The sequence below is a fragment of the Gambusia affinis genome, linkage group LG05 (genome assembly GCF_019740435.1).
Source record: "Gambusia affinis linkage group LG05, SWU_Gaff_1.0, whole genome shotgun sequence".
Classification (NCBI taxonomy): Eukaryota; Metazoa; Chordata; class Actinopteri; order Cyprinodontiformes; family Poeciliidae; genus Gambusia; species Gambusia affinis.
The window spans coordinates 28,253,606-28,273,261 of NC_057872.1; the positions used below are offsets into that span (position 1 = coordinate 28,253,606).

The window sequence follows — 19,656 nt, forward strand, 5'->3', positions numbered from 1 at the left end:
TTTTACCTCTTGCTCCAGGGTTGACCACGCCCACTGCAGGGCTGGGAGCGTATCCTGTCTGCAGACCGGGCCCCTGCTGTTTCCCATTGGCCAGGGACACATGTGTTTGTGGAACTGTGGGTAGGTTGAAGATACTGGTTGGCTGGCTGAGATTCTGCGGTGGGCTCTTGGGGTTGGTGTTGGCAGGGAGGGTGGGCAGGATGTACTGAACCTGTGTGATGGCCTTACCCCCGGGGGGTGCTGCGGGGGAGCCAGGGAGGAACTGGGGCTGGAGGAGGGGTAGGGGGCCGTTGGTTTGGCTGTGTGACGCAGAGACGGCTGTACAGGGAAGAGGCTGCTGATGAGACGGCTGAGGGTGAGGGGAGGGGGTGATGAGCTGGACAGCAGACTGAGCAGGCAGAGCCCCTCCTAACACTAAGTTAGTCACAACACCACCCGCACCTACAGGGTTTGGTGATGATGAAGTGTAGCACCCACCCCCTCCGGCTGGAGGCCCAACTCCTCCTCCTGGACCAATCAGAATTTGAGGCTGCTGCTGGGGAGTGAGGGACTTCCTCTCTGGAGGATGCGGGCTTGACGACGGGCCGCCATCTCTGGGTTTGCTGGCGATTGGAAGAGGTGTGCTGATGACCGGACGCATCACGTTCGTCACTACGGTAGATGCAACCCTCACAGCGCCAACGCCCAGAGCTTGGCTCACTCCTAGGGAACCTACTGATGAGGATGGAGGCCCTCCAGCTGGAGAAGTTGATTTGACTGGTTGAGCAGAAGAGATGGAGAGAGAAGAGGCCTGCATACTGCTGCCTCCCTCGCTCACTAAAGTGTCTTTACTCTCTCCATCACTTCTTTCCTTTCTTCTGTGGTCTGAAAACCCTACCACTCCAGATCTGCCCTCATCATAACGTCTGGTGCTGGGAAAAGAGGACAGTGAGACACTCCTGCCATGAGGGATATGGTGTGAGGAAGACGATGATGCAGTGGAACAGATGACGGGCGCAAATACTCTCTAAAAAAGTGAACAGAGAGGTGTTACAAAACAAACCAATCAATATGCAGCAGGAGACCTAAAAATATGAACAACAGGAACATTTGTGGCATACCTTCCGATCCCCTTCATCTCCTGAACCGTTCTCACTATCGCTGTCGGTCACACGCTCCTTACACTTTAGGTCTATGGAGCTGCTGGGATAAGGGTCCTCTGTGGAAAAGCAAAATACGCTACAGCTACAGTTGGAATTCCTTACAACGTATAATATTTGTATACATTAACATGTGGTGGGATCCAATTAAAATTTTTAATCAAGTCTTTTGCATGGTCTGTACTTAATCATGTTTTAATCAAAAAGTATATATTGACAAAATAGGTAACATTTTCTATTTAAAAACCCTTTGGCAGCTAAATTATATTTTTTTAAAAATACACATACAAGTTCAACAACAAAGACGTTTATGAACGTGTTGAAGTCCCAGTCTTAATATTAAACAATTATTATTTATGACCAAGTGTTTTAATCCTTCAGTCAAAACTAAAGATGAACCAAAAATAAAATCAGTAGGTGACAGAAATCGAACAATTTTAGGTTCTAACCCAAAACCAGCTGTTAAAATGTCAAGAATACATTATTTTTCTAAACAGTAGGATAAGCGACCAACACAAAAGCTGTGATAAAATCAAAAGAAATTATTATCTTTAAATATTTGCAAGACATGTTGGTGGTTTATTCAGCCTGTGAGAGTGAGACTTTTTGCAGATAACAGAAAGGCTAATTGGAAAAGAAAAAATTCTATTCTTTTTGAGGATTCAACATCTGTCATATGACATCCCAGATCTGAAAGTAAGGATCTATATTCTCTGAGACATATACACAAAAATGCAGTTTTAGTAATGCTAGTCGCTAATATAAGAAGGCAAAGACAGTTTAAAATGTTGATTCACTCCAGATCTATTTTTTCTTAAAATAATTTTGATTAAAATAATCATAATTCACATCAACTGCTGTCTCCCAGAGCAGGGGAATCTGTTCCTAAAAAGTAATTAAAAAAACACTCATGGCAGGCAGGAAGGAAAAAATATTTTAAATATCTTATCTTCTTATATTTCTTCGAGATAAATCAGCTGCAATCACTATACACTAGTCAAAGTTTACAAAAACTGGAAATGTGAAATTGGCCATAAAATCTCTTGATTTTCATCTCTACTTAGTATACGCTGATGTTTACGGTCAAAATAAAATTATTATACAACATCTGAGACTAAATTGAGAAAAAAAACAAACAAACAGTAAAAAGCTTGCATAAGTGACACATGTTTGACTTGATTGATAATCTCACTGCTTCTTCATGAGCTGCTGGAAAGCTACAGTAGCTTTATGATGCAGGACACTCAGCCATCTCTAATCTAATGTGGCTTAATGAACAGGGCATGGCAGATTTCTCACCAATGACATCATCGTCTCCTTCCTCTTCACAGATGACCATACGCTCTTCATCACTGGTCATATCCTCACTGACCCCCCGTTGTGCCCGAGAGGGTGCAGGAGCATGGCTGGTAAACTGGCCACCGCTGTCCACACACATCTGGAGAACATAAAGATGGAGGTAATGATGGAGACATTTAAAATGCATGGTAGTCTATTGTAACAGCTGTGAATATTTGTTTTAATTAGAGTGTTCTGGAAAGCAAACTTGACAAAGATGGCATTTCCCTTGGAAAACAAAAATCTTTGGCATAAATAAAGACATACTTTAAAAAAAAAAAAAAAAAAAAGAATGATCCTAGCAGTTGTCCTTTGTTACCTGGGCCAGCTCTGCCAGAGCTTGAGTGTTCCCTCTGTCTCCCCTCTCCAGGCTGTGCATGGCACTCTGGGAAAAGGCTCTGGGCCGGGTAAGCTGACCCACATGCCCCTCTCCTGCGCTCCTCTCTGATACACCCACCAGACCTGGACCCACACCCTTGAGCTCCACAGAATGGGGCTCTATAAAAAAATCAACTGTTGTCAACTGGCATGAAAATTGAGCTACTTATACATTTATGATAAGTAAGACCAACCTGTTGATTCAGACATGCTTCTTTCTCTGATATCCTTGTTTCCTGGGACACCGCGACCTTCAGAGCTGGACTTCTTCCTGTCTTTGTTGCACCACTTCCAGTCTGGGTGTGCTTTAAAGTGGGCCTCTTTCACCTAAAACAAGAAAGGATTACAGTTCCTCATCTCTAATATTGAAATATGTGTCATTTTTTGTCAGAATATTGATCTGTATACCTGGAAGGCCAAGTCATGGTACTTTTTTTTCTCCATAGCTCCCAGGGCATACCACCACTCTCCAAGAATCTTGCTGACTGTCCTGTTGTCCTGGTTTGGGTGCCGTTGGTGCACCAACGCTCGATGACGCTTACTGAAAATCATAAATGCATTCATTGGTCGCCGGATGTGATCCTTCTCCCTCTGCAGGAGTGAGCAAGAGAAGCAGAAAAACATTAAATGAGTTTTTCTTTAGGTTAAAGAACTATTGCGAGCTATGTTTCTGTCGTAGCCTCATAGGGAATACCTTTCCTGGACTGCTCTTGTCTCCATCTTTGGGCAGCGCACTGAGAGACTGAGTACGTCGCTTTACTGGGGAGGTGGAGAGAGGCTGCTCTGGTACAACTCCTGGGAGGAAGCTAATGGACAGAAAAAGAACAATTTTACTAAACATTTCTTTTAAAAATAGTTTCATACAGGCTTCTGAGTGTTTTTTCTTTCTAGTAATTTACACAGGCTGGAACAGCTTACCATCTACTCTATAACTCCATCGCACATCTGCATATTAGACGGAAAGCTCATCTATTTCAAAGGCTGAGAGCCGAGCCACTGCTTTACATGTAGTGATAGAGACCAAAGATGGAGTGCTTTTGTTCCTAACTGCTTTGTTCTGGCTTTGAGCTCTTCAGCCCAAATTAGAGCAAGGATGCAGAAAATATCACTCTCACTTACTTTCTGTGTGGGTACACAGCACTGAAAAAAAAGGACTGTGAATGCTGGCTCGGACAGTTTTATAACTGCTTAAACAGATGGGCAATGTGGTGTTTGTGCATCTATCCAGCCCTTTAAATGTCTCCACCAGCCAAATCAAAATGAAACAAACAAACACAGAGGAACTTTTCTTACGGATCATCTACATCACTCTCGGTTTCGCTGTCAGGTCTTTCCCTCTCCACATCTCCCTTCTCCTTCTCTGGAAGAGGCTCATCAGACGAAGGGGGAGGCCTGGCTGGGGGACTTTTCTCTACAGTGGGAAGTGCCTCTGCAGGCTCCTGTGACAGCGCTGCCACCCCCTGACAATCTGAAGAAACACAATGCCCAAAGAAGAGAACAAAGATAGCCAGATAATGAGAAAACATAATAAAATTGTGATAATACTGTTTACAAAACTATTTACCTGTCTTAAGACTGGTTGCTTGAGGGTGGTTAACAGGGTGCTGACCCTCACTAGGATGAGATGGAGCATCTGACTGGGTGGGTGCCAGGAAAGGAACCAATGAATGCCAAGGGAAGACTGGAACTGACCGCGGTTCTACATTGGTCCACACTGCAGAGAAGGAGGGCAGCATTTAGTTGCATTGAACTATGCCTGCAACTTTGCATTATGCTGCAGTAGTATGACATTAGATTCAAAGGAAGATTTTTTTTTATATATTTAGATTGTTTTAGAACTTGTTTCCTGTATTTTGGGGTTATATCAACCTCAAATTGTTGATATTAACTGAGATTCACTCAGTTAAAAAAAAAAAAAAAAAAACAGTTTGTAATGTGATAATGAAACATATATTTGTATTCAAGTATTGAGACTCAAACCCAGAAACTTACAGCAACTCCTTCAGACACAAAGAACCAATGTTTGTTTTTTTAAAACTACATACTGGTTAACATATATAAATGTAGAAAACTACCAGCCATTCAAAAATACAGAGAACTATCTGAGCTGGCACAAAAATACACTTCTATCTATTCAACTGGGAAAAATCACACCAAAATCAGCAGATGTACAAAAAGGACTTTCTGTTCTCAGAAACAGACTGGGTAGACAACAAAAGCTGTTGCATCCCATGTCTGAACAGGCATAAATGAATAAGAGAGTGCATAAAAGCTTATCCACAAAATCAAGCAAAAGAATGAGTCTCATTATGGATAGGTAACTACTAAAAGACTGCTTTAGCACTTTTAAATACTGCTACATGTGTTCACATTTGGCAAACAAACTGCATTCTCATCATACAGAAAGAAAATCAACATATTTACTGACCAAACATGCTTAATCCTTGGCGAAGGTACTGAGGATTCTCTGAGGAAAACATAATTGAATACTTGATGTGTCTCCAAAGAAAAAAAAGGGGGTTGGGGGACAATAATAATATAGTCTTTTATGAATAAAAATCAAGGTAAGACGACATTTTTAATCCAAAATCTAGTGCCGATAGTGGTGGGAAGCTCTCAGATGACGACATGTGCTCAGTGGTGTCTGAACTTGTTTCATCCTTTCAGGTCGCGCTCATCATTCACAATTATTACAACATCATAACCATGCATGATGAGGATTTCAAAGAGGTGACAGACAGAGGTATCCCTGTTTGTATTTAAAATACAAGAGTTGAGTCCATCTGTGGTATCGCAGAATACCGCAATCTTGCGCACACGAAGCAATGCAACATCAGTGGACAAAATGTACAGTTTAAACGATAAGAATAAAAAAAGGACACAATTTAAATCAGATTTTAACGACGTAAAGTCGGCCCACAGGAAATATAAATAGGATTGAAGGCAAAGATCCAGCTCCCTTTGGTCTAATTACCCCTGATGCCCTCTCTCCGTGTTTGTTTACATTACTACAGCAGCTTGGTCGGGAAATGGTTAACGAGGCCTTTAGCCCATCCACGGCCTGGATTACAACAGCCACCCGGGAACTACGCAGTCTTCCTGGCCCATGTCAAACTTTGCTCTGCGCTACATTTTACCTGCAACCAGATGGGCTCGGAGTGAGGTACATGAAGCCCTGGACTGGAGCAGACCCCAGGGCTGATGTAGGACAGCACCGTATCAAACAGACTCCACAACGCTGAAACGAGATACACCAGGCTGATTAAAGCTGATTGGTGTGTATTTTTAGTTGTAGGAGTTTAGAGCAGCTTGTTTTAACAGTGTTTGCCCCGTTGTTTTGTTCCTTTTACATGTATATATACACCTTTTACTTCAACCAAGAACACCCTGGAGAGGCAATTTTAGCTGCCTCTGGTAATAAACGGAGCCTCAAGTGCACCGCTCCAAATTGAACCAACCTCGGGAACGCCCCTGGTCATGCACCCGGCGCACAGACACAGGCAAAAGAAACGCAATTGTTCTCATGTCCCAACTACAAAAGGTGTATTCACACGAACTAGCTGCCTAAATAATCCAACTAAAACTGTTTCACAAGTGCAGCACTCGAAAACAGTGACTTGCTTCCCGTAGCATTCACTCTGCTGTATTATGCACCTGTTTTTACCAGGTAATCACCTATAAAATACAAAAGAAGCTATGGGGAAACGCCATCCAACATGAGTTTAACTATAAAAAAACAAGCAAGCATGGGATGATGCCGAAAATATGGTGCATCCATCCATCACCCTATGCATGCAAGTCCGCTATCCATCAGTTTGATCCCACCTATTAATAAAAAAACAGAGATTAAGCTGCTCGTACCCTACCTGGCCAATCTGGCCGCAGACCTGAAACAAGCTACCAACTGATAAGACTACAACACAGCGATAAAAAACCCAGCGACCACGGTGAAGACTTCTGGCTCCAGTCAGCGAGGAGAAAAGGGAAGGCGGGGGGAGTGAATCGCAGTTGCTTGTTGTATTTTTCTCACTCCTCTGGTTCCCCTGTCAAGCTTTAAAACCAGGGCACGACAGGTCGGCTTTAAACGCCCGAATACCGAGTCGAAGTCGCCTCCAGCGGCTTTAAAAATTAAGCGACTTTTGGTTGAAGCCGTCAGAGCAATCCGTCCGTCTGCAGCAGGTTAGCTAACACTTGGTGCGGACGACACAGAAGCGCGCTCCGTCCAGTTCGTTTAGCAGTTGCCGTTACGAGTGTTGTTTTGGCCCAGAAAAGTCCTCGCATCGCAGCTCCCCGCTAGAGTTTACTCTTTTATTTTAGTCTCGTCCTCCCTGGTAAGCCTTTCTTTCTCTTTCCCTCCCTCTTCCTCTTGTTGTAAACTAGGCTGCCTGCCCCCCCCCCCGTACTCGTTCCCCCTCCCCTTCCTTCTCATCCTGTCAACCTCGCCCAGGCTTGTCCCGCCCTCTGTGGACATTCTATTCAATCATTGGCTGAGCTCGCTGCCCATCAAATGCCCCCCGCGAACTCTGATTGGTTGGGCTGTGCGGTGGAATGCCAGTCATATGCAAATTTTACTGGGTTTTACGGCGGCAAGTTTTTCTCAACTCAATATCTTCACTTGATCCAGGAGTAAACAACACAATGAAAATAATTAGAGCTGCTGCTTTTTTGAGCCCCTTCAGAAATCATACATATCATTTATATACCTTTGTAAAAGTGCTTATTTTAGTGTGTCTATCTTTAGGCCCTCCCTAGGTTCATATCATTGGTGGAGGAGTCGTAGTAAACCTAAAGTGACGTTCAAAGGAGCCAATCAAAAGCCGACACTAAGATTTAGGCCAACCAATGACTTAATAGAAATTTAACTAGTTCCCTACCCATTACACATCCTATGCCTCAGCTCCCGAAGACCATCTATACAGGGAGGTGCCAGTGTATTATATGGCAAGCCATTATAGCATTTTTTCAAAGGCCGCACCTATGCGTGCCATTTTAGACAGTAATAATAATAAAGATGATATTTAAGGATCGTTTTCCTTCTGATAGAAAATCTCATTGATATCTCAAATGAAACTATGAACAGTCACTGAACTGTTCATATCAAGAGTCCTCAAATCCAGGTCAAAAATTGTGGACGTGTCTCTTGTCCGACACACTTGAACCAAATGGCTTAATTCCGTATGCAGTCAAGTTCTCGAGTCCCCCCGTCATCATTTGACTCAGGGGGGGTTGAAGAAGAGATGCATCTAAAAGTTGCAGGACATCAACTCTCAAAGTCTGGATTTGAAGACCCCTGACATATATATGCTAGCAGTAGTCATATTTTTGGCCCATGAGAAGAAGCCGGAGTACCAGGAGAGTATCCGTACATGCATAGGAAAAGTATGCAGGAAGTCCCCAAACTGGGATTTGAACCCAGGACCTTCTTACTGCAAGGTAAAAGTGCTACCAGCTGCACCATCGCAGTCCTATTTTTCATATCATCAAAAATGTTTAATATCTGACAAAAACAAACCCCATGAGTTCTCTTCAGGTACTCTAAAAACATGACTGTTATGTCAATTGGTCTCTTAATTCTGTGTTCGCCTCTGATGAGCTGCTGAAGACAGGCACCACTTCCACTGCAAGAACAAGGGATGGAAGGATAGCTTAAATTTTCTCTCTAGCAATTAAGTGTACAAACGGCTTGCCAAAACGTCCTAATATTTACCTGTCACGATAAAGTATGAACTGCATAAGGAGTTAAGAAACCAGCCCATGCTATTCTATAAACGTGAAAGACAATCCATTGTTACCCCAACTCAAATTTGATCGCAATAAAAACTACCACCATTTAAAAAACCGTTCATGTTTAAATGAATACTTATTCAGGATGCAAGTCAGTTATGTAACAGAATATAACACAAAAGATACTTCTCTCTCTCGATCAGCTGAAATTTTCAATTTTCTGATGGAAAACTTACAGGGAAAACAAGGACACTAGTGATGGCTGAAAAGAGAGGCAAAATGGGTGGAACAGACTGAAGAACACTAGTGGGTAAAAATAGAATGAGAGTCATTTTCAGCAGGAGAGGTAGGGGGGGCTGGAGAGAAGGGGTGTATGGAGAGAAAACAGCTTGTGAAAACACAACTTCTCTTAAATAGAGGGAGAGGGGCAGAAATTGGGACACGAGGGAGGGAAAAGGTGGCATTTAGAGGTACCTGTGTTGTATAGGAAATGAGACAGAAAGAAAGCCGACATGTACAAATGATACTGCATGAGTCAAGAAGTCGTGTTTGGCCTGACTCATCTAAGAAAAATACAATTCTGGGAGGGACTTGGTTTCAACTAAGAACCAGTCAGCACAGCAGGAGTGATATTTGACCAATAAGACTGAGAGAGCCACTGGCAGCAGCTGCAGTCAGTAGTAAAAAATGTTAACCCTTCAGGAGCTGAATGGGTACTTCTGAGTATTGAGGGACTCCTTTGATTTGAAGATGGAGTCAAAGCCTGACTTTCTACCTCCGCAGTTCAAGCAAGAACCGTTTCATCCAAAGCAAAAAGCCACATTTTTACAATTCTGTTCTGATATTCTCAAGTAGTTTGCATCAGCATACTGAACAGTACAGGGTGAGTCTAGTTTCTTTCTGATGTGAAAAAAGAGTTAAAGGTATTAGAAAAACAGCCAGTCAGATGGTAAGAGTAGGCGATTATAGCTTATCAACCGCACTGAGCTCTCAACTACTCAATCCAGCAAACACAGCGTGGTAAAGTTGGAAAGCTTGACACAGTGAGTCAAAATCAAAGAGGGTGAGAGAGGTTATGGGTGGAGATTGGGTGATTAGTCACTGCTGTTGTTACAGTCTGAATAAACAGTACAAGCCCTCTGCCACAAACTGTTCCAGTGCCTTTTAAAAATATTTACATCCTCTCACATTTTTGTCACATTGCAACCACAAACTCTGATGTATTTTATCAGGATTTCATTTGATATGCCAAGACCAAGTGGAGTGCCACCATGAAGAGAGGGAATGACACATGATTTAAAAGTTTTCTTTACAAATAGAAATGTGAAAAGTGTGGTTTGCATTTGTATTCAGTCTCATGAGTCACATTTTGCTGTAATTACAGTTGGAAGTCTCCTAGAGTCTCTACCAGCACATTTACAGACAGGCATTTTTGCCCATTCTTCTCTGCAGGATAGGTAAGTCTCAGTCAGATTGTATGGCAAGCATCTGTAAATAATAATTTCCAAGTCTTAAAATTGATTTTTAATTAGATTTAGATTTTAGAAGAAAACCACCTAATTATGGCTTAATCATGTTTCCAGTCTTTTGTAGCCTCCAACTATTTTTCATTCAGAATCTGTCTGCAGCTAGAATAATTCACTTTCATATGAATTCTTACCAGCTTCCTGCTCTGCGTAAAAAAACACACCCACAGCATGGTGGTGTCACCACCATGTTTTATGATGCAGCCGGCATTTTCAGGATGTTAACTTTCCACCACATATTCCTAAAACATTGCTTTCAAAACATAGAAAATGACCCACTGACCAACATATTTGATGTGTATGATATTGGTGAGGGCACTCATCAAAATGTAATGTCTGTTCAATTACTGACTGTATAGTGTTTACTTTATACCTTTGTAATTTTGTGTTTTTGTTATGTAAAGCACTCTGAACTGATTTGCTGCTGAAATACACTTGATTGATTTTACATGTAGTCCAAAACTTTCAAGATGGAATCCACCTTGTCCAACCTGAGTTCCTGGTCTCTCCTGCCCCTCCGGTCTACATCTTGGACAAATGCTGCTCCAGTGTGTTTAGGTGAATGGTTATAACTTGGTTTACAGTAGGGAAAACTCTTTAAATTCTTGGATGATTAATTGAACCGTGGTGCGTAAGACGTTCAAAGCTTGTTTGTTTTGAAACTTAATCCTGCTGTAAACGGCAGTGTTTCTTAGTCTTGACGATGTTCAGTAATGTTCTTTAACAAACTTCTGAAATTATACACAAGTGGACACAGTTTACTAATGAGCTGATTCTGATGCCACTTGAATACATACATTTGAAAACAATCTTTTGCTTTTCCTACACTGGACAATCGTGGACTACTTTGTGTTGATTTGTTACATAAAATCTCCTTGAAACATGCTTTTGAGCCATTTTAAGACAGCTAACCAGAAAAAGGACAAGTAAGATGAAAAAAAATCAGATAACTGCGTGTGCACGAAGTTGCACAGAGTCAACATGAGATGATGGTGGGAAACCACAGAAACATCACACTCATTTAAAATAGAGATAAGTCATGATGATTGGTGAGAAAACAAAAAAAGGTGTGAAGAGAAACAGTGAAACAGAAATTCCCCCTGAGCTAAGCTTAACTCTCTCTCCTTGCCACAGTGCTGGCGATGCAGTATTTGTGTAGGTGTTCAGCAGGTTTTATTGGCTGTCTCTTCTGACAGACATCATGCTTCTCATATGCATGTGAAATCATGTGTCCAACCCCCTCTTCTGCCTTTCCACCGTTACATCAGTCACACTGGTATGATTTCACTGGAAAAACTTTTCCTTCATCCTCTTTTTTTACCTTCGCTGGCACTGTGCAGGCGGAGCATTGCGTTCACTCGCTCTCCCATCCCTTCACTTTCATCCCTTAATTCATCTTCCACCCCTGTGCTCTGCGCCTCTCCCTCCCACAGCCCACCATTTGCTCTGTCCAATTATAACTCAATCTACCGGTTCTTTTGCAGTCACCATGGCAACAGCGATGTTGGGCACAGGTTCCGATGTTGCCCTGCGGTCACAGCAACATCGGATTGTTGCCAATCACCACATTCTCGTAAAATAAGCCAAACAAATTATGTCGGACAGCTTTTGGACACAGAGAGATGTCTTTCTACAGCGCTGACCTTGGTTCTGTTTCACAAAAATGTAAATCATAATTTAGTCACAAATAACATTTTTATTATTGGGAAGTTAGGAGGCAGAAAGAACAATAGCTAAATCAGGAGAGCCTTCCAGCTTTTGAATGCTGCTTCTATCAACGTGTAACCATTGATGAGAAAAATATGCAAGGCACAAACTTGAGATCAGTGTTTAAAACGGTGGTCTTCCAATCCACTCGGTGAAGCAACTTGTAATGTATGTTTTCAGCCATTTGGGGGCACTGCTGGTCTGCAGATAAATGGCAAGGAACTAGGCAGCATCAGAAAACTAGTGCAAAGTCTGTGAAACTGAAGATGCAAGGAAACAGACAGAGTGTGAGATGACGATGAGAAAAAGATTCACATGCACAATACCAACTATTTCAAACTTGTACACAATAAGTACAATAAAACTTATCTTCTAAGATAAGAGTATATGAGGTTGAGGTAATTCCTGTGGAATAGGAAATCAACCCAAATTTGCTTCAACTTCACATGCTTGTGCTCAAAGTCTTGGAGCCATCTCAGATCAAGAAAACCCGGTGTAGTGCTGCATCTCAAGAACCTCCTCTATGTATGCTTCACCTACTAGAAAAATAGATTAGTGTTGCACACGACTTTTAGTGGTAAGTGTTGACGGGGGCTTCACGTGTGCTTCAGTGCAAGTCTAGATGGCTGTGCGATCCAGATGTGGTTGTTGCCATGGACAGGGAGGATATGCAGGGCTTTAAGCATTACGTAAAGCAGGGGCGGGAGGGAGCGGGGATGTTATTCCCGGGTATCCGTATCCGGGTAGATGAGGATGAGGAGGGCGAAAGTGGAAAGGAAGGGTAGCGAAGCCACTGCAATGCGATGAAGCGAAGAGTTAAAAAAGTGTCATAATTCTTTAGTAAGAAAAAAATCCTAAAAAAGAAAAGAAAAAAGCAGAGGGAGGGATGCGTCCAAGTGTGAAAAAGTGTATTCACGTGTACTTAGGGGAGTGTGACATGTTTACTCCCACAAACTGTGTGCGATTGTTTCCGTTAGGGAGCAACTCAACGACACATTACAAATTATGAATTCTTTTTAAAACAGAGACTGTAAGGCCTCTTTTTAAATCCTCTTCAACAACAGTGTTTTTATTAAAAGATGCATAAAATATTTTAAAACATAAATGCATTTTGTGACCATTCATAAAAATGTTCACATTCAACAAAGTTTGTCTGACGAGCTGAGAAAACCAATTTTATCAGAATCAATACAAAATAAATACAAAAACAACAGACTCACTTTCTTCACCGACCTCAGAGCTATCATGAAATCTCAGTGCAGAATGCTACTTATGGTATCAGTAAAAGAAGTAAGCTCAAAAAACTCATTCACAAACTCAGTAGATTTATATTTAAAGTGCCCACCCAGATTCCTGACTTTAATCTGCTAGAGATTCTTTAAGAGAATTAAAGATTAGGGTTATTGCATGATTGGAGCTCTTTGCAAAACCTAAATGTTTAAAAATACCAGTGGAGAAGCACAAAATCATATCAGTATTTAAAGTGCTTGATTGCTGTATTGCTTATAAAGGCATCAACTGATTATTGAGAAAGGTATAAATATTTTTGGTATCGCTTTGTTAAAAATGTCAATAAAACAGAGAACTGAATATCTTCAAATATGACACCATTTGATGTCTGTGGTTTTCCGCTAAAAAACAAACTTCTTGCTTGATTTTTAAATCTGAAGGTGTCTGGGATAGAAACTATTTTCGGGTTTATTTGTGTTCCCTAAGTGTGTGTTGACTGTAAGTGTTTAAATCTCTACAATAAGTTCTTCTCTTGAACATTTCAGTCATTAGGTAATTCGGAGGAAACCCTCCAATAACCCTCTGGATCGTCCCTGCTGTTGGGGTGATGCTGTCAGGAACCGCCGAGACGTGACAAGAGCGCCTCATGAGGTGTTGGTGTGTGTGAACACGTGTGAGAGAGCTGAAGTTCCTCCTCGCTGAGTGAGCAGGAGCACACACAAACAGCCACACATACACACACACACGCAGACACGCACACACGCAGACACACACACACACATTTGGGAACCGCTATTTCTATCTGTGAATACTCTGTGTCATACAAGCTGCATCGTGAGATGTTTGCTGTGTTGCCATGGCAACAGACATTTTGGCGCTCACATCATATCCGGTACTGGGTGAATGACATTTTGTTACTTGGTCTTCTACACACACTGAGTGTGACACCTTAACAAAATGGTCTCATGCTTTTCAATTCTTCCAATTAAACTTTTTTTCCCCAAAATAGTTAAGGTATTTCAGAGGTCATTTTTGTGCCATTTAATTTGTGTAATTAAACGGATACGGCACATTCACACGTATGCTTCATACATTGTCTTTGAGCTTCAGCCTGATTAAAAATAATGTATTTTTACTTTATAAAATATTCTTAACACTTATTTGAAGCATGTTTCGTTCTAAAATGCCTTCAGTCTATTTTAAAAGAAAATTAACATTTCATAAGCAGATCTGACAGTTTTTATATTTAAGACTGTAGAGTTGGCAACAAACTTCATAGGTAGTTGGAGAGAATGTTTCAGTGCTTTCACCAACCCAGAAATACCGCTGTAGTTTTCTGGCATAAATCAGGCCAAATTTATGCTGATGCTGACACTGAGTGTCAGTGTGTGCTCTGACTCACAGTCATTATCATTACACAACCATAAACACATATTTCTAATAGTATTATATTCGAGCTCAAGAGAACTCAAAAGTACTTTTGCATAAGTCATGAGATGCCAATTTTATTTTTTCTTTTCTTTTCCAAAAAAAAAAACGCTAACATTTCTGAGTATTCATAACCCATAAACCTTTTTGCATTTTGTCGTGATACATTCACATATATGTATTTTATGAATATGCCACATGACAGACCAACAAAAAGTAATGTATAATGATAAAATGAAAGATTTTCACAATTTTGGAAGATTGTGAAAATCTTCCAAAATTTTCACAATTTTGGAAGATTAGTATCTAGAATTCCATTAGTATTCTTCCCATTCGATTCAATAATTTGTAGCACAACCTTTTACTGTTATTACAGAGGCAACCTTTCTGGGCAACGCCTTTATCAGTTTTATATATCTACTCCTTATTTAGAAAATAGCTCCCGCTCAGTCAGGCTGGAATCAGAGTGTCTGTGAACTTCAGTGTTCAATTCTTGCCACAGATTATCAATAATATTATGTTTAGGAAACATGAGTATGCTAATTCATGCCACTGTAGCTCTGGCTGCATGTTTGAGGTTGGTGTCCTGCTGAAAGTTGGACCTCCTTTTCTGCTCTGTATTTAGTTACAAGCATCTTCCCAACAACTCTGACAAGCTTCCCTGTCTTTGTTGAAGGAAAATCCTGATGTTGCCACCAACATGTTTCACAGTGGAAACAGTTTGTTTAGGACATTAGTTTATTTCGTAACATGTATGCCCAAGTAAATTATTCCTCATCTGACCACAGGATCTTCTTCCACTGCAGTGGAAAACAACAGAGGAACTTCTGACTTACTGTGTGCAATGCAACAATATTGCTGCTCTTCCATAGAAGGCAGATTTGGGGAAAAGTTGTGGATCCTTTGCTCCTACCTGAGCAGTGGATCTCTGCAGCACCTCCAGAGTTACCATGGTTACTACCTATCTGATCTCTGAATAAAGCCTTTTCTTGCCCTGCCTCTCAGTTTGGGTGAACAGCCATGTTTGGTAGGATTTCAGTTGTGAAAAACATTTTCTATTTTTAGATGATGGATTGTCCAATGTTTTGTGTATTGTATTTGTCCAAAATATTTCGATATTGTTTAATACCATCATCGGGGGTGTTGTTGACAGAATATTTCCTGTATTTTTTTTAAACAGTGATGGAAAAATCTGAAGGTTGTCCATCGCTTTGACAGTTTATAATTCACATACGTGACCACTTGTTGCAGAACCGGAAACATTTTCAACTTTATGCACAGGGTACATTGTGTGGAGGTAACTAAATCAATTAATAAAAATAAATGAATTCCCATCAGTGTCTTCTCTGACCTGAACACAGAACTAAATGCATCTTGCTATGCGGGAGCTAACAACACGTTGAACAGTAGGCTTTGTCTGCTGCAGAAAGAGCGCATGCACACGTTCAAAAAGTTTTACTGACTTCTGATCACTTAAATTGAGGAAATGTTCCAGGATTTAAAAACTCTAGCTTGTAATTCCAGTTTCCAGCAAAGCACAGATTCAGCTTCCAGATCAACAACAAAATCTTGAAACATTTGATTATGCACAAGCAGGTGCGCAATTCAGGTCCATAGGCACCAAGAGGAAGTTGGGAGACTGTCCATTCAATTCACTGCAAGTAAATTGGTCATAATTTAAGTGTAATCATTTAATTTTGCAGTATATATGTTATTGCATTGTAATGTGTTTATGTTATTGAGGCCACAGTCAGTGTTTTTTTTTTTACTATGGATAAAATGTTACATTTATTCATATAATATTCATTGATGCGTGATAGCCCAATGTGGATGCTCTGTTCAACTTATTGAGTATTAATTAAAACCAAACGCATTTGAATATATAATCCAACTGCATGAGAAAGCCTAACGCAACTTCAGCCTAACCCCACTCATAAACTTCTCCAGGACTGTAACTTGTCTGGTGTGTTCCTTGATCTTTTCATGATTGTCTAAAAAACACTGGAGGTCTTTCACAGACCAGCTGTATATACTGAGGTTAAATTACACACAGACTAACCCTGTTTGCTAATTATGGGACATTTACAGGCAGTTGGAGGCACTGGATTTTATGTGGGGATAGAAGATTAAAGGAGGCTGAATACAAATGCATCACACACATTTTTATAAATTTTTACAACATTAAAAAAAACCTGCATTCCTTTCCTTCATCTCCACAACTATGCACTAGACAGTCTATCACAAAATCCTATTAAAGTAGGCTATAGTAAAATAAAAAGAAGCATAGCAATTTTTATTATTATTCATATAACATTAAAAATATTCAAACCTCAAAAAACACAAAGCAATATTAATTGCACCCATTTCACAAGGTGAAAGAAAATACATAAATATAAGAATAATACCTGCACAATCTTGCAATCCAGAAACAGACCAAATGTGTAATTGGACACGCTACCACATGCACTCCGGACATGCACGCAGCAAAGCACGCGCACACCCACACAAAGAGGTGCCATTCATTCATTCAGCGTCCCTACAGCTGCAAAAAAGGGATCAGTTGAAGAAGCGTAGACTCAAAACGACACCCCTTCTTTCCCTTGCCTGTCCACTTTTCTGTCACACCCGCAAATCCCTCCACAACGATTGGAGCAAAAAAAAAAAAAAACAAGGGCAAAAGGTTAGGTGAATCAGACAGACTGACATATGTGCATAAGTAACCGACCTAATGATAAACCGATGACAAATAATGTTCTCACACTTACATTGTACACACTCTATAGTCCAGCGCATTCCTCCAACAGCAGAGTTTGAGAAACACATTTTTCACACACCCACACAAAACACTAAAACTTGCAGTATATGAGATACACACACCGACACACAATTCAGAATAAACCAATTTAGATGGCCATGTAGGCGTCTTACACTCTGTTTCAGTGTACAGTTACTATTAAACAAACAATATATGAGCAACAGAAAAACTCTGCAATGAGTAAGAACAACTATTGGGGTCAGAGAGTCGACGACACGTATACACATTTTAAAGATAAGAAAAGAATTAATGAAACAAAACATGCATTTGAATTCTAGCTTATGCCTTTTTATCCGTGCTTCAATAACAATTTCTCCCATGTTTTTCCCTTTTTCAGCAAAGGGGAAAAAACACAATTTGGGGGAAAGGCTTCAGCTGGCCTTCATACAGTTTATTTTGCTCACACATTCGTTTTTATCTCTAAATGGTAATTTGTTGTGTAGCACTAATTCTCAACATTTTTCTACCTCAACTCTTCATTAAGAACAGCTTTTTCTTTAAATCTTATTTAAAATCTCTATTAGTTCTAATCCAAACCCCTGCTGTTATTCCTGCACAGTCCCTCTGAAATATGTTGAGGCATGAATGTTACCACTCAACCTCAAAATTACTGCTTCGTAATGACTGGAAATATAAGAGGAACCCTCCACTATCTGCAAAGCTAATCCTTTATAATGTAGAAGTTAATCCCAATAGAAAACAACAAAACAGCACAGCATGCATGTCAGCGCATACATCCTCTTTTGCATTTTTCCACCCCTCACACACACTCTCAGATACACTCAGAGGATTACAGAGAAATGATGTCTTGCTCCATAACCATTTGCAATTAAAAGCACACCAACAGTATTTAAATTATTACTTTGGTAAGTCAGATGAAATTTAAACAACAGTATAATCTGTATCTGGAAATGTTGCACTTTAGATTTAGCCCTAATTTCTAAAGTTATGAATAACACAGTATCAGTTTTTTAGAAATTCTCAGATTGATCTTTTTCACACTGTATTGCTGAATTGCAGGTGCTGGTTCCAGGAATCTCACTGATCATGTGAACAGATCTAGTATTTGGTTACTGTTAACAGGAGAGTGGTATGACGATGACTGGGGGGGTCGCCATATGGGACAACAGCATGCTGGCTGACAGGAACCTCCTTCACTGGGCATCAGTACACTCACGTCATTGCATGTTTATATGAAGGTAACTCTCTACTGCTCTCTATTTGAAATTTTTATTAGCTGTGTTTTAAAAGTTGTTTATTTTTTTTTGGCTGAAACAGGTACAATAAATCAGATGAATAAATGTGGTTTCCAAATCTACACTGTTTTACTAGGGTTTGAAGTTCATTTAATAAGATGCAAAAATCTCTCATCTGTCTCTGCCACCCATTGCTGGGCACTGTCAGTAAGATGGCTGAAACAAAGCGCTTACGTTTTCCCCTCACTTACAACATAGACAGTTTTGCTGGTGTGGAAATATTTTCTGTTACAAAAAACAGAGACACCTATGATGTAGATATTAAAGGAAGTACCACACTCTCATCAATGGTTTAAAATTACAAATTGAAAGCTGCATGTCTGTCAAACAGCTGACTGCAGACGCTTCTCAGAGTAGATTGCCCAACTACTTATTCAGCTAATATAAGCTTGGTATATTTATGATACTTTACAACAGAGAAAAAAATCCATAGCAATTAAAAACTGACCTTAAACAAATGAACTGTTATTTATGCCATGTTTTTTTTTTTTTTAACCAATATATTATAATCAAACTACATGTAGGAAATACTATTACAGTTATTACAATAATCAATATTGTTTTAGCATACATAGTGAAAAACCCCAGCTCTTCTGTTTGAAATGAAAGGAGTTAGATCATTTTGTGTATTTTAAATATTTGTGTTAACACCAAAATAGTGTGAACTGTTTTTTTTGTTTGTTTATTTGTTTAAGCTCGTCCAGTAGTGAAAATGTAAGAATGTAATTAAGAATAACACAGCAAATGTTACTGGGCTGGTATTTCATAATCAAAAATAAATATGATGCATAAGGAATCACATTCTATAATTCAAAACAATTCCCAACCGTGTGTGTGTGTGTGTGTGTGTGTGTGTGCGTGTGTGTGTGTGTGTTAAGCATAACAAAAAAGAAAAAGAAAAAGAAAAAAACATTACATTTACTTGCTAAGCTTTCTCAGTAAGTAAAAGGCATTTTGTCAATGCCTCTGGCTCAATTTGTGAAGATGCTTTTCTCTTTGGTACTTGCACCTCAAAATAATCTGCATTCACCATAATGCTGTTAAGCCTCACGAAAATGATAATTAAAATAATATTTTGGCCATTTTATTGAAAAATAAAAATCCAAGGACCAGGT

At 40.1% G+C, this 19,656-nt stretch overlaps 1 protein-coding gene across 4 annotated transcripts in view; it reads right to left on the reverse strand.

Annotated features, from left to right (window-relative positions):
• cicb (capicua transcriptional repressor b) overlaps window positions 1–19,656 on the reverse strand; it is a 47,304-nt gene that overhangs the window by 14,575 nt on the left and 13,073 nt on the right. For 3 of the 4 annotated variants that reach the window (XM_044117921.1, XM_044117920.1, XM_044117919.1), the window contains exons 3-11: window positions 4,420–4,569; window positions 4,149–4,323; window positions 3,550–3,661; window positions 3,264–3,446; window positions 3,050–3,182; window positions 2,797–2,975; window positions 2,439–2,577; window positions 1,101–1,198; window positions 7–1,006 (exon numbers count right to left, since the gene is read on the reverse strand). In XM_044117921.1, the coding sequence (XP_043973856.1) occupies window positions 7–1,006; window positions 1,101–1,198; window positions 2,439–2,577; window positions 2,797–2,975; window positions 3,050–3,182; window positions 3,264–3,446; window positions 3,550–3,661; window positions 4,149–4,323; window positions 4,420–4,569 (2,169 nt within the window). Of the gene's footprint in view, window positions 1–6; window positions 1,007–1,100; window positions 1,199–2,438; window positions 2,578–2,796; window positions 2,976–3,049; window positions 3,183–3,263; window positions 3,447–3,549; window positions 3,662–4,148; window positions 4,324–4,419; window positions 4,570–5,283; window positions 7,234–19,656 lie in introns of those variants that run through there. The other variant, XM_044117922.1, reaches the window with a different exon arrangement.